General features: G+C 31.8%; 1 protein-coding gene across 1 annotated transcript in view; it reads left to right on the top strand.

The window, feature by feature from the left end:
* Positions 1-12,803, top strand: part of map3k13 (mitogen-activated protein kinase kinase kinase 13) — a 73,435-nt gene extending 60,632 nt beyond the window's left edge. The window contains exons 9-16 of the mRNA XM_016469347.1: positions 413-522; positions 614-730; positions 2,369-2,512; positions 3,724-4,423; positions 6,510-6,580; positions 7,668-7,677; positions 9,928-10,140; positions 12,362-12,803. Coding sequence (XP_016324833.1) covers positions 413-522; positions 614-730; positions 2,369-2,512; positions 3,724-4,423; positions 6,510-6,580; positions 7,668-7,677; positions 9,928-10,140; positions 12,362-12,463 — 1,467 coding nt within the window. The 3' untranslated portion in view covers positions 12,464-12,803. The remainder of the gene's footprint in view (positions 1-412; positions 523-613; positions 731-2,368; positions 2,513-3,723; positions 4,424-6,509; positions 6,581-7,667; positions 7,678-9,927; positions 10,141-12,361) is intronic.
* Positions 12,804-13,923: the final 1,120 nt, after the last annotated feature.

Here is a 13,923-nt window from a genome sequence, read left to right as displayed (position 1 = left end):
GTGTCTTAAGACCTCAGTGTATCGTCACGAGCCGCAGGGTTTAATTTGGTTTTGTTTGTGTATGTTTTTTTGACTCTCAAAGCCGTGGAGCCCATAGACTGCCATTATATGACTGACAGACTGCAACGGTTTGAGTTAAAAATCTTCATTTGTGTTCTACTGAAGAAACAAAGTCACCTACATCTTGGATGCCCTGAGGGTAAGCAGATAAACGTCAAATTTTCATTTTTGGGTGAACTATCCCTTTAAGTTTAGGATTACGGGTCTAAAATATGGTCATACAGAATAAGGCATTAATATGTGCTTTATAAGTACTAATAAACAGCCAGTATTCTAGTAATATTCATGCTAATTGGTCCCCAAACTAAAGTGTTCCCATTTTAATGAACAATAACATTATTGTCTGTGGCAGACGGAATGGAGAGAGGAGGTGAAGAAGCATTTCGAGAAGATCAAGAGCGAAGGCACCTGCATCCATCGACTGGACGAGGAGCTGATTCGCCGCAGAAGAGACGAGCTCAGGTGAACCCAGACGAATCACACGCAACAGAGAGAGCTTTAGCTGGAGGTCACTGTGTGTTACAGGCTGTCTCACTGTCTCTGTGTGTTTCAGACACGCTCTGGATATCCGAGAGCATTACGAGAGGAAACTGGAGCGAGCCAATAACCTGTACATGGAGCTCAGCGCTATCATGCTGCAGCTGGAGGTGCGAGAGAAAGAGCTGCTCAAGTAAGTCCTTCATTGTGGTCTTTTCTTTTTTCATAAAAAGAAGCATAATTGAAACTACGAGAGCTTGTTTGCGCAACTGGGTAAAAAAATCAAAAAGGTAATTGTGACCTTTAATCTTCCAATCCTGACTTTTTTCTTGCAATTCTGAGAAGAAACGTCTGAATTGTGAGATATAAACTCACAACTGCAAGAAAAAAAGTCAGAATTGTGAGATAAAAAAAATTGAAATTACCTTAATTTTTTTTTTTCAGTGGCGGGGAAAAAAAACTTTTAAATATAAATACGATTAAAATTAATCATTTAAAAATGAAACGCTAGTAATTAAAACTGAAATAGTTATTACAAAATAATAATTTATTAAATAATAAATATCAGTGATAAATACAATTGTTGAAAAAATTATAAAAATAATTTTAAACTGAAAAGCAAATAATTAAAAATAATTGTAAATTATAAAAAATAATTATTAAAATGTCAAGAACAATAAAGTGATCAATTAAAAAAAATCAGATAATTAACAATTCATTAAATAAAGTAATTAAAAATAAATATCAATCATTAAAAATAATAATTTTAAAAATAATTAGAAGAATAATTGTAAAATAAAACACTAAATAAAATAAAACACAAAAAAATATATTAAATATTATATTCGACATGTGGACATTAGCAAACATCAGAGAAACGTGAGCGTGTTGTTAAATTATTAAAATATTTACTTAAAAACTGTGAACATTTTGAAAAAGTCTGAATTGTGAGATAAAAAGTCATAATTACTTTTTTTTTTTTTATTATTCTGAGGTGGAAACAAGCTTCCATATTAACCCAATTGAACATTGTAGTCTATTTTAAATATTTAATGCAAGAAGTAAAATACATTAAAAATCTAATTCAAATAATCAAGGCATGTTTTTCAATAAGAAACCATCATATTTAATCATTTTCATTTATATGCATGAATATAACAGTCATAAATGGCAGTATTTACCTACAGATATTTGACTAACACGTTAATGCACGAAAAATCAAATTTTTATATTTGAGTGATGATTTAAATTAATTTAATCATTTTGAACTGATTCATTAAAACAAGCTGTTTGAACTGATTCCGGAAAATGAATCACACGAATGCATTTTTTTAAAATTATTTAAACATCTCAGTTTGAAATCATTCTCATTCATGAAACAAGGATCAAGATATCAAGGATCTCAAATAAATATGGTTATTCAGTTTGGGTTTTTAATCTAATCTTGAGTGAATTACTTCTGGTAATCTATTTAAAAATCACTGGTGATATTACTTCCAGTTCATTCATTCAGTAAATATACTGTATACTGCAGAAATTGAGATGTTATGGTAGTATGATGGTATGAAATTGCTTTTCTGATGCCGATTATGCTGTGTGCATCTCTCTCTCTCTCATGAGTTTGTCCGTTTATTGGCATGAAATTACTCATGAAAGGCTGTAATGAGTCTGAACTCTGACGTCTCTCTGAAACTCTAATTAAATCTAATCTGCTTAAAGCTCGACCCGGCTCGTGCTGTTTTCCTGTGACCCACATTCAGTCAAATCTCGCTGCTTTTACTATCACAGATTTTGGTCGTGAGATCTGAGCGTTTCCCGTGTTTTATTGCAGGAGGGAGCAGGCCGTGGAGAAGAAGCATCCCGGCACGTACAAACGCCATCTGGTTCGGCCCATTGTGCGGCCCAACGCTGTTGAGAAGCTCATTAAGAAGAAGAGCAGCATGAACCATAAGCCCGGGACACAACAGCCAAAGAGGTGAGCGATCCATGAAGACACAGGCATATGTGCTGTTTGTGGTGTTCATATCATAATGCATTTAATACTTTAAGCCAGGGATTCCCAAACTGAGGTTTGCGGCCCCCCGGGGGTTCATGAGGGAACTGCAGTCGGTTTGTGAGTTGATGAAAGGCTAACAATTAATTAAATAAAGTAATTAAAACAAGTTAATAATTAATTTAAATAATAAATCATATAAATAATAGCAAAATTATTTCAAAAATAAATAATAGTAATTTTTTTTTTCAAAAATTAAAAGCTCGTAATTAATACAAAAAAAAATAATTGAAGTTATTAAAATTAATTATTTAATAATGTATTAGAAATAATACATTTTGGTAATAAAAAGAGTTATTAAAATAAATAAATAATTAAAAATGAAAGTAATTAAAAATAAGAAATAATTAAAATAAATAACAAATAAAAAATAGCTAGAAACAGTATTATTTAAAAATGAAAAGATAATTAAACATGAATAAAAGTTATTAAAATAAATTAATTAATAATTTATTAAAAATAACAAATATCGATAATAAACTAAATATAATAATAAAAATAATTTTTTAATGAAAAGCAAATAATTAGAGTATAAAGTAAACATTTATTACAATAAAAATGATGAATAAATAATATAAATAATAAAGAATAATAATTGAAAAAATAAATAATAAATATAATAATTTTAAAATTAAAAATAAAAAATGAGTTAAGTAGTGCATGAATAATTGATATCAATAATAAAAATAATACAAATACTTTGAAAATAAAAACATTCAAAATAAAACAAATGCAAATGTGTTGATAAATTAATGAAATATTAGTTTAAAATCTAAGGGGGATTTCAAGTAAATGTTTTAGGTCAAAGGGGTTCAGCTGTCAAAAAAGTTTGGGAATCCTTGGTTTAAGCAATAGGAGTCAGTAAGAGGTTTTACTGAACAGCGTGATGAATGTAATGTTCTACAAATGTCAATTACCTTTTTATTATTGTATTTTTATCATGTTTAAAAAATTATACACTATCTTGATATGTCATATGTTGTCAATGTGTGATTATTTTGTGGAATATTTTCCCATGAATATGGAAACACGGATGGATAATTTGTAGTTAAAGTCAGCGGTGCTGTGTGGAATGAAATGTATCTGTCATGAATTCTTCATGAGGTCATTAACATGCACATGATCTCCTGCAGACCGGATCTGCTGCGCTCTGACGGCATTCCCAGCGTCGAGCCTCTTCCGGCTCCGTCCCCGTTGTCAGGAAGCCCAAAAGTGTCCACCCCGCCTGGGAAAGCCCGGTACCGCAGTAAACCCCGCCACCGGAGGGCCAACAGCAAAGGGAGTCACAGTGAGTTCCCAGGGGCCCTCAAACTCAATTCAGGGCCGTCGGAGGAGCAACAGCCCCTACAGGAGCAAAGCTACCTCCACCATCATCACCCTCCGCCCGAGGGCCCGCTGTTACCGGTGCAGAACCGCGAAAACGCCGTAGCCACCTGCGCCAACAACCTGCGCTACTTCGGCCCAGCCGCTGCCCTCCGCAGCCCGCAGACCGACCACCTGCAGCGGAGGCTGTCTGGCTCCAGTCCTGACCTCATTTCCACCGCTGTGGACGCCGCTTCACGCCACCGCAGGTCCTCCATACCTCCCTCCGCGGGCTCCGGTCCGGGGCCGCTGTGTCCCTGCTGCCAGGCGCATCCGTTCCCCGGCTGCATGCACTGCCAGGAGACGCCAGCCGCTCCCAGCCACCCCAAGCTCCCTCATTACTCACTGCTGAGCACGAGCGAAGGGACGCCACCCGCAGTCAAAAGAGCCACAGGAGAGCAGCTGGAGCAGAGATCCCCGAGAGGAAGCTCATCCAGCGGCCTGCTGCACTCGCTCAGACCCCTGAGAAACGTCAGTCTGAATAACACTTATTAAATGCATCAAAAGTGACAGTAAAGGCATTTATAATGTTACTGAAGATTCTATTTCAAATAAATGCTGTTCTTTTGAACTTTCTGTTCATCAAAGAATCCTGAAAAATTAAATGTGTCAGTTTCCACAAAAATATTCAGCAGCACAACTGTTTTCAACATTGATAATAATCAGAAATGTTTCTCGAGCAGCAAATCAGTATATTAGAATGATTTCTGAAGATCATGTGACACTGAAGACTGCAGTAATCATGCTGAAAATTCAGCTTTGATCACAGAAATAAATTACAGTTTAACAAATATTCACATAGAAAACAGTTATTTTAAATTGTAATAATATTTCACAATTTTTACTTTAAAAATTGTGCAGGCTTTGTGAGCAAAAAAAGACCTCAAAATAAAAAATAAACAATTATTCCAAAATATAACAAAATAATATATAATATTGATATAATAATATTATATCAAAAATAAACAATTATTTAAAAATATATAATAATAATAAAATAATATTTTGAAATGATAAGCAAATAATTAAAAATTAAAGTAAAACAAAACAAACAACAACAAAAAAAATATATATATATATATATATATAATAAATAATTCTTGAAAAAATAATGCATAATTTTAAAATGAAATTACAAAAATAAAGTTGTTACTAAATTAATAAATTAAAAAATAATAAATATCAATAATAAAAATAATTTAGTAAAAAAAAAAAAATTTCAATAAAAATGATCAAAATAAAACCCCCAAAAATTGAAATATTTAATTTGTTTACCTGCATGTCATGTGAACATTAAAAACTCCAATCTTTTGATTGGTAGTGTACTGTATGTGTTTTGAACTCTGATTATTTTTTTTCTGTCATTCAGTTAAGTATTTCTATTAACGGATATCAGACTTACAGAAATCTGCTCTGGTCAAGCTTAGACACTTCAGCTTTACTAATTATAACTTGATTATTTATATAAACAGGATATTTGTAATTCATTGATCCAAATATTCACATAGAAAACAGTTATTTTAAATTGTAATAATATTTCACAATTTTTACTTTAAAAATTGTGCAGGCTTTGTGAGCAAAAAAAGACCTCAAAATAAAAAATAAACAATTATTCCAAAATATAACAAAATAATATATAATATTGATATAATAATATTATATCAAAAATAAACAATTATTTAAAAATATATAATAATAATAAAATAATATTTTGAAATGATAAGCAAATAATTAAAAATTAAAGTAAAACAAAACAAACAACAACAAAAAAAATATATATATATATATATATATAATAAATAATTCTTGAAAAAATAATGCATAATTTTAAAATGAAATTACAAAAATAAAGTTGTTACTAAATTAATAAATTAAAAAATAATAAATATCAATAATAAAAATAATTTAGTAAAAAAAAAAAAATTTCAATAAAAATGATCAAAATAAAACCCCCAAAAATTGAAATATTTAATTTGTTTACCTGCATGTCATGTGAACATTAAAAACTCCAATCTTTTGATTGGTAGTGTACTGTATGTGTTTTGAACTCTGATTATTTTTTTTCTGTCATTCAGTTAAGTATTTCTATTAACGGATATCAGACTTACAGAAATCTGCTCTGGTCAAGCTTAGACACTTCAGCTTTACTAATTATAACTTGATTATTTATATAAACAGGATATTTGTAATTCATTGATCAAATCATTCTAATATGCTGATTTGCTGCTGAAGAAACATTTCTGATTATTATCAAGTTTGCAAACAGTTGTGCTGCCGAATATTTTTGTGGAAGCATTTTGTTTTTCAGGATTCTTTGATGAATAGAAAGTTCAAAAGAACAGCATTTATTTGAAATAGAAATCTTTTGTTACATTATAAATGTCTTTACTGTCACTTTTGATCAATTTAATGCATCCTTGCTGAATAAAAGTATGAATTTCTATTAAAAACTGTAATATTGTAAATTGTGAGTTTAGTATTTATTCAATATAATATGATCCAGGTGTTTTATTTGTGTTTGTGATTTAGCATGTGATCTGTTGTATGTGTCTGTCAGGGGAGAGACGAGTCTTCTGAGGAAGAGGAAGGAGAGGTTGACAGTGAGGTGGAGTTTCCACGCAGACAGCGGTGAGTCTGCTTCAATTCATAATCTCTCTTATTGTATTTAATCTGTGATTTTCTGTCATGATTCGCCAGAAGCCTTGAATGGATCATGTAATCTTTAATGATGCTGAAAATTTAGTTTTGCATCACAGGAATAAATTACATTTTAAAATATATTATCATAGAAAATAGTTATTTAAATTGTAATAATATTTCAAATAAATAAATGCAAATCAATGCAGCCTTGGTGAGCAGAAAATAACTTTTTTTAAATAAAAAAATAAATAAAATGTAAATTTATTAAAAAAATTAAATATAAATGTATAAATATATAAAAAATATTATAAAAAATAAAAAGCTAATAATTAAACATGAATTAAATTTATTAAAATAAATAAATAATTTATTAAAAATAATATCAGTATTAAACAGTTATTAAAATTAATAAAATTATTTTAAAATTAAAAACAAATAATTAATTAAAAACAAAAAATAATAGGAATTGAAATAATAAAATAAGTTTTGAAAAAAAGTAACATTTAAAATTAAAAACAATAATTAAAGTAATAAGTAAATTAATAATTATAAATAATAAAAATAATTATTTAGAAAAAAAAGACATTTAGACCTGCATGTCATGTGAACATTAAAAGCTTAACCATTAAAAACCAAGCAAACTTTGTGTTTTGAGCTCTGTAGTTTTTAAAAGATTAATGTTTTTTTAACGAATCATGTAATCTTTAAACCTGTATTTTTCTGTAGCTATTAGCCAAAGACGACAAAATACTAGGGCTGCACAATTTATCGAATTTCTAATCGCGATTACAATCACGGATGCCACAATTACACAATCGTTCAAAGTCCATTTATGTTATTCTGAGTGCTTACGATGTGTTTTTTTTCTTTCTACATGTTATCTTAAGGGTTTTTCCATTGTTTTAATTTTAGTGTTACTATAACATTATAATACCGTGCATATTTTTAAGCTAACGACTCCAGTCCTTCTAATTGTGGCGAGGACGTCATCAATAAACCTACCGGTTTAGGGACACTATTTTTCTTTTTGAGTGCTTTGCACTCAGCAATAATGTGTCAATGTTTCTTACAATAGAAACAAACGGGTGAGGACACGGACTTGACAGAATTCTCCGCCAATTTATCCTCACACGGAGCGCGATCAAAGCTACGCTTTGAATACCGTCGACTGTTGCTACCAGAATTTTGTGCAGTACCAAACACATTCTTATGTGTAAGTACATATTCATCAGCTAAAGCAGCAGCGGCGGAACATTTGAGAACTTTCTGCTCATTTAGGTAGGTTTCAACACGTTCTGGTAAGCAGTTTTTAAATTCTTCTAAAAGAATCAGTTCACGGAGCTCTTCATAAGTTTTTACCTTCATGGAAGCACACCAGCGATCAAACATTGACTCTTTCTCACGAACGAATTCAACATAGGTCTCATCAGTTTTTCGATGATTACGAAATTTTTAGAGATAAGCCTCAGGAACCAGTTCATAAATTCTAAGAACGGCAGCTTTTACTTGTTCATAATCAAGAGACTCTTCCACTTTCAAAGAAGAATAAGCTTCCTGGGCTTTCCCCATGAGAACACACTGCAACAACATGGGCCAAAATGTTTTCGGCCACTTAAGATTGATGGCCACACGTTCAAAAAGAGCAAAAAAAACTTGTCTACCTCTTGTTCTCGAAAAGGAGGAACGATACGAATATTACGACTCACGTCGAAATCAGAAACATCCGTTTCACCCCTTTCACGAGCTCTCAACTCGATTTCTTTGAGGCGGCAAGCTTGTTCCATCTCAAGCTTCTTCAATTCAAGCTCATGTTTCTCACGCTCTCTTCGTCTCTCTTTCTCACGCTCCCATTCTTCTCTTTCTTTAAACAAAACTCTATCGTGCTCTTTAGCTTGCAACTCCAACTTATTGACTTGCAAAGCAAGATCTTCTGAACTGCCCTCATCTGCTTCAGGATAGTCGTACCAGCTTTTCCTCATCACCAAAGACGCCGTTTATGCAACGAATCAACAAGCAACACCTGAAGTTCGCGTTTGGACTGCGTATTACGAAAACTAACCTTATAATGTGCAGCAATTTTCATAAGATCAACCCTGTTGATTTGGAACAATTCAGCTTGCGTCGGATTCGCAATAAAATTCGTTAATTCAAACATGATTGATAAACGTCTTAGGTTAAAGAGAAAAACGAAAAAGCACTACAAAAGCCAAAATTCACGTCAATTGACTGTGATTCAACAAAGTTACAAAGTAACAAATTCAAGTGTGAGCAGATCAAAAAGATCACACAAAGTCACACAAAATCAAGATCAATCCCAGACGAGCGCCCAAATATGTTACGGCCCATAACCATTTTAAGGCTCGTTAATTCAAACAATTAAATAAAGGACACAGGCCGAACATATTAAAAGAATCGCAACACCTGATGTGAATTTCAGGACGCCTCTATTTAATTCATTTACGGAGTTCAACTCAAACATTCAGAAAATAATGCGCAACAATTCACAAAGAATATTTATGAACATAATCTAATGGATAATAACAAAGAAAGAATGATCAGCTCACGGGTAGGAAAGCTAAAAAAACAGACTCCTAACTACACCTGTTCTCGGAATAATGTTCTTACCTGACTCCCGAAATAAAAATAAGAATGGGTGAGTCTTCCGGACCCCTGCTTCCCTCGCTCAGTTCTTACTAAATAAACAAAACTTGAACTAATAAATAAATACACTACCCGCTACTGATAAGTAAGAGAGTATATCACATATCAAAACCCAAATTTACAAGTTAAACCTAAACGTAAAGAAAATCAAAAATATAGCCTCAAAGAGGCGATGAGAGAGACGCTTGCGAGAACAATGGGAAGCGGAGCAACAGAGAGAGCGCCATTGTCGCCTCGCAGCCTATTTATCCGGAATCCTTGATGACGTCACACGACTCTGGCGGATTGGGAATCCCCCACAACGCCACCTATGGGCTTAGAATATAAGTGTCACACAGATACACGTAACAGCTATAGAAAAGCAATAAAAGTTTTTCTCTTTGAGTGTTTTCAGCTTGTTTATTTTCATGAGGCTTAATACTATAGAAAAGCAATAAAAAGTAAAATAAAAAGTTGAAAAGTGTTTTCAATTTGTTTATTTTCATCTAAAAATATGGCATGCGGTTGCTTCAAACAGTGGTATAAACATCATTCAATGTAAATTGTGATAATTGTAATTAATAATCGCAATTAAAATTTCAAGGGAATAATCGACAATTATTATCTTTGTCATAATCGTGCAGCCCTACAAAATACTAAGGTTTTAAAGGGGTCCTATTATGCTCTTTTACAAGGGAAACACCAGCGATCACTCGCACAGCGGCCCGCTGGAGCAGCTCAGCGCCAGTCAGGAGGAGCATCTGGACGAGCTCCTGTCCCACACGCCTGAGATCCCCATCGACATCTCCACACAGTCCGACGGCCTGTCCGATAAAGAGTGCGCCGTCCGCCGGGTCAAGACCCAGATCTCTCTGGGCAAACTGTGTGCTGATGAGCACAGCTACGAGGTAAACACTGTGCTTTGCTCTCCTGTTTCATGCCAACTCATTTACGTGAACTGCTTCTTTCGAACACTTCATTTAAATCGGGAACTGCAGGGGATTCACAAGGTTATGAAAAGCTAATAATTTGAAATAAATACATAATTTAAAAAATAAAGACAGTCAAAGAATTACTAAAATAAAATCATTTAAAAATACCAATCAAAATAAAACACTTACTTAAAGATATATAAATGCATAATTTAAAATAAACACTCAAAATAAAATAATTAATTTAAAAATATGGAATATTTGGAATCAGTTTAAATTAAATCATTTTAAAATAAGAACAAAATAAAACGCTTACTAAAATATGTATTTTATATATTTATTTATATATCCTCATTTGTAAGTCGCTTTGGATAAAAGCGTCTGCTAAATGTAAATGTATTTTAAATAAATTCAAATGTATATAAATAAATACATAATTTTAAAATAAAAACAATCAGAATAATACAATTAAAAATGTAATATTTGACAAATTAAAATAAACAAAACAATTACTTAATTACTTAGACAATTACAAGTACATGAACAATTACTAAAAATATGAAATAATTGGGATCATTTTAAATAAAATAAATAAAAACAAAATAAAACATTAGAATATGCATTTTATATATTTAAAATACATTTAAATTAAAAAAAAAATGCATAATTTGTTTTTAAATAAAAACAATCAAAATAATACAATTGAAATTATTAAATTGTAGAAAAATTAAAATAAAATAGTTTTACAATAAAATCAAAATAAAGCTAATAATTTGAAATAAATACATAATTTAAAAAATAAAGACAGTCAAAGAATTACTAAAATAAAATCATTTAAAAATACCAATCAAAATAAAACACTTACTTAAAGATATATAAATGCATAATTTAAAATAAACACTCAAAATAAAATAATTAATTTAAAAATATGGAATATTTGGAATCAGTTTAAATTAAATCATTTTAAAATAAGAACAAAATAAAACGCTTACTAAAATATGTATTTTATATATTTATTTATATATCCTCATTTGTAAGTCGCTTTGGATAAAAGCGTCTGCTAAATGTAAATGTATTTTAAATAAATTCAAATGTATATAAATAAATACATAATTTTAAAATAAAAACAATCAGAATAATACAATTAAAAATGTAATATTTGACAAATTAAAATAAACAAAACAATTACTTAATTACTTAGACAATTACAAGTACATGAACAATTACTAAAAATATGAAATAATTGGGATCATTTTAAATAAAATAAATAAAAACAAAATAAAACATTAGAATATGCATTTTATATATTTAAAATACATTTAAATTAAAAAAAAAATGCATAATTTGTTTTTAAATAAAAACAATCAAAATAATACAATTGAAATTATTAAATTGTAGAAAAATTAAAATAAAATAGTTTTACAATAAAATCAAAATAAAACACTTCCTAAAAAGATTGTTTTTTTAAATAAATTAAAATCGAAATAAATACATAATTTTAAAACAAAAACAATCAAATTAAATTGATTACCAAAAATATTAAATATTAAAATAAAATAAAAGCAGTAATTTTAAAATGAGAAAGAAAATATATTGTCTTTTTTCATTTTTATTTGAAATAAAAATAAAATAACTACATAATTTTAAAATAAAAGCTTTCAGAATAAAACAATTACTAAAAATGTGAAATATTTTTTAATAAAATAAATAATTTTTATATAAAAACCAACAACACTTACTAAAAAAATATATATATTATCTTAAATAAATTAAACTCAAATGAAATAAATAATTCTAAAATAAAAAACTTTATTTGTTCCCTACATGTCATGTGACTATTAGCTCTTATTAAAGACCTGTGAACATGCGAATGTGTTGTTAAATGAGTGAAATATTAACTTATTATTATTATTAAATCTCAGGGGCTACTTCAAATAAATCATTTTAGCTCAAAGTGGTTCGACGGACAAAAAAGTTTGGGAATCCAAATTAACCCGCTCAAAAAAAATATTTCAGTGATTCTTTTCAGAAGAGAATCAACAGATTCATGATTCACTCGTGAATCATTGCTAATCGGATCATATACTGAAGAATGATTATTAGTGTGAATCATCTGAATCACTTGTTGAGCAGTGTTTGAATCCCTTAGTGTAATTAAATGAAACATGAACTTCCCGTTTGTTCATCTCTCTCTCAGAATCCGCTGCATTTCGGAGATTCCGACTGTGACACGTCGGATGCGGAATGCTCCGACGCCACCATCAGGAACAAACAGCCCTGCGCACCTTCATCCTGGTGAACTCCAGCCTTCGGAGGAAACACGGCAATAATCCACGCCTGACCCGTCTGATCAGCCCTTCCCATAATCCCCCTCTCTCTCTCTCTCTCTCTCTGAGCATCTCAGGCAGATTCCTCTGAAGTGATAATGTAGCTAGAGTAACATGCATAACTTATTTTATTACGAGCCGGAGGAAACGCAAAACGAAATCAGGAACTCAGACTTACTCAGAGTATTAATGCGCTGAAGTGATCAAGGCAACTCGATTCCAGTTAGCTAGTTAGAAGATTATTGAAGTCTGCAAGAATGTGTGTATATATATGTCCGCAGGTACATGAGCGAAAGTGTTAAAGGGATAGTTCACCCAAAAATTTGATGTTTATCTGTTTACCCCCAGGGCATCCAAGATGTAGGTGACTTTGTTTCTTCAGTAGAACACAAACGAAGATTTTTAACTCAAACCGTTGCAGTCTGTCAGTCATATAATGGAAGTGAATGGGAATCACGGCTTTGAGAGTCATAAAAACATACACAAACAAAACCTATCAACCTATCTCTCAAATGGACCATTGACACTCCTAATTGAGATTGTAGATAGAGCATCAATGGTCCATTTGAGAGATAGGTGGCAGTAATGCACTTATAAGTCTGCGATCCGCCGTAAAGCAAGAAGAAGACGACGCGTCTGAGAACGCGCTCTGGACAGTTCGGACATCGCGGTGAATCATAGGTAAAAAATGATATAAATACTGTTCAGTTTCTTGCACAGACTGATCGTTTCGTGTCTTAAGACCTCAATGTATCGTCACGAGCCGCAGGGTTTAATTTGGTTTTGTTTGTGTATGTTTTTTTGACTCTCAAAGCCGTGATTCCCATTCACTTACATTATATGACGGACAGACTGCAACGGTTTGAGTTAAATATCTTCGTTTGTGTTCTACTGAAGAAACAAAGTTACCTACAACTTGGATGCCCTGAGGGTAAGCAGATAAACATCCAATTTTCATTTTTGGATGAACTATCCCTTTAAGTGCGCAGCTTGAGGATCCATTCCATGACGGGACCACAGACACAAATGAGCCCGACCCGCCAGACATGGGTCTCTGGCGACATGCTACTTCCTGCGTTTACTGAAACGACGCCCTTCAGGATTACTTTAGTTTGAGCACCAGCAGGAACGACGTCCTTCCTTGTTTCTTTTGCCCTCTTTGACTTCCAAGATGTGTGGAAATATCCCAGCATGCCTGCTTGGTCGGCATTTGATCAGCCAATCAGACTGCTGCTGCTGCTGCTGCTTGCCTCTACAGACGAACAGGAAGTCAAAGAACAACTGCTCTAGAGGAACGACGTCTTTAATGATCAAATCAGTGTTTGAACTGAAGCGGAGCAGCTTTTTTCTCATCTCAGGACTGTGTTTGAGGAGAGCAGGACGCTCGGCGTGCGAAAGTATCAACCCTAAAGAGTTTGACGTGAAAACCGAC

This window comes from Sinocyclocheilus anshuiensis, unplaced genomic scaffold (genome assembly GCF_001515605.1).
Source record: "Sinocyclocheilus anshuiensis isolate Anshui unplaced genomic scaffold, SAMN03320099.WGS_v1.1 scaffold1005, whole genome shotgun sequence".
NCBI classification, from domain to species: Eukaryota; Metazoa; Chordata; class Actinopteri; order Cypriniformes; family Cyprinidae; genus Sinocyclocheilus; species Sinocyclocheilus anshuiensis.
This window is presented reverse-complemented; position numbering and strand designations above follow the sequence as displayed.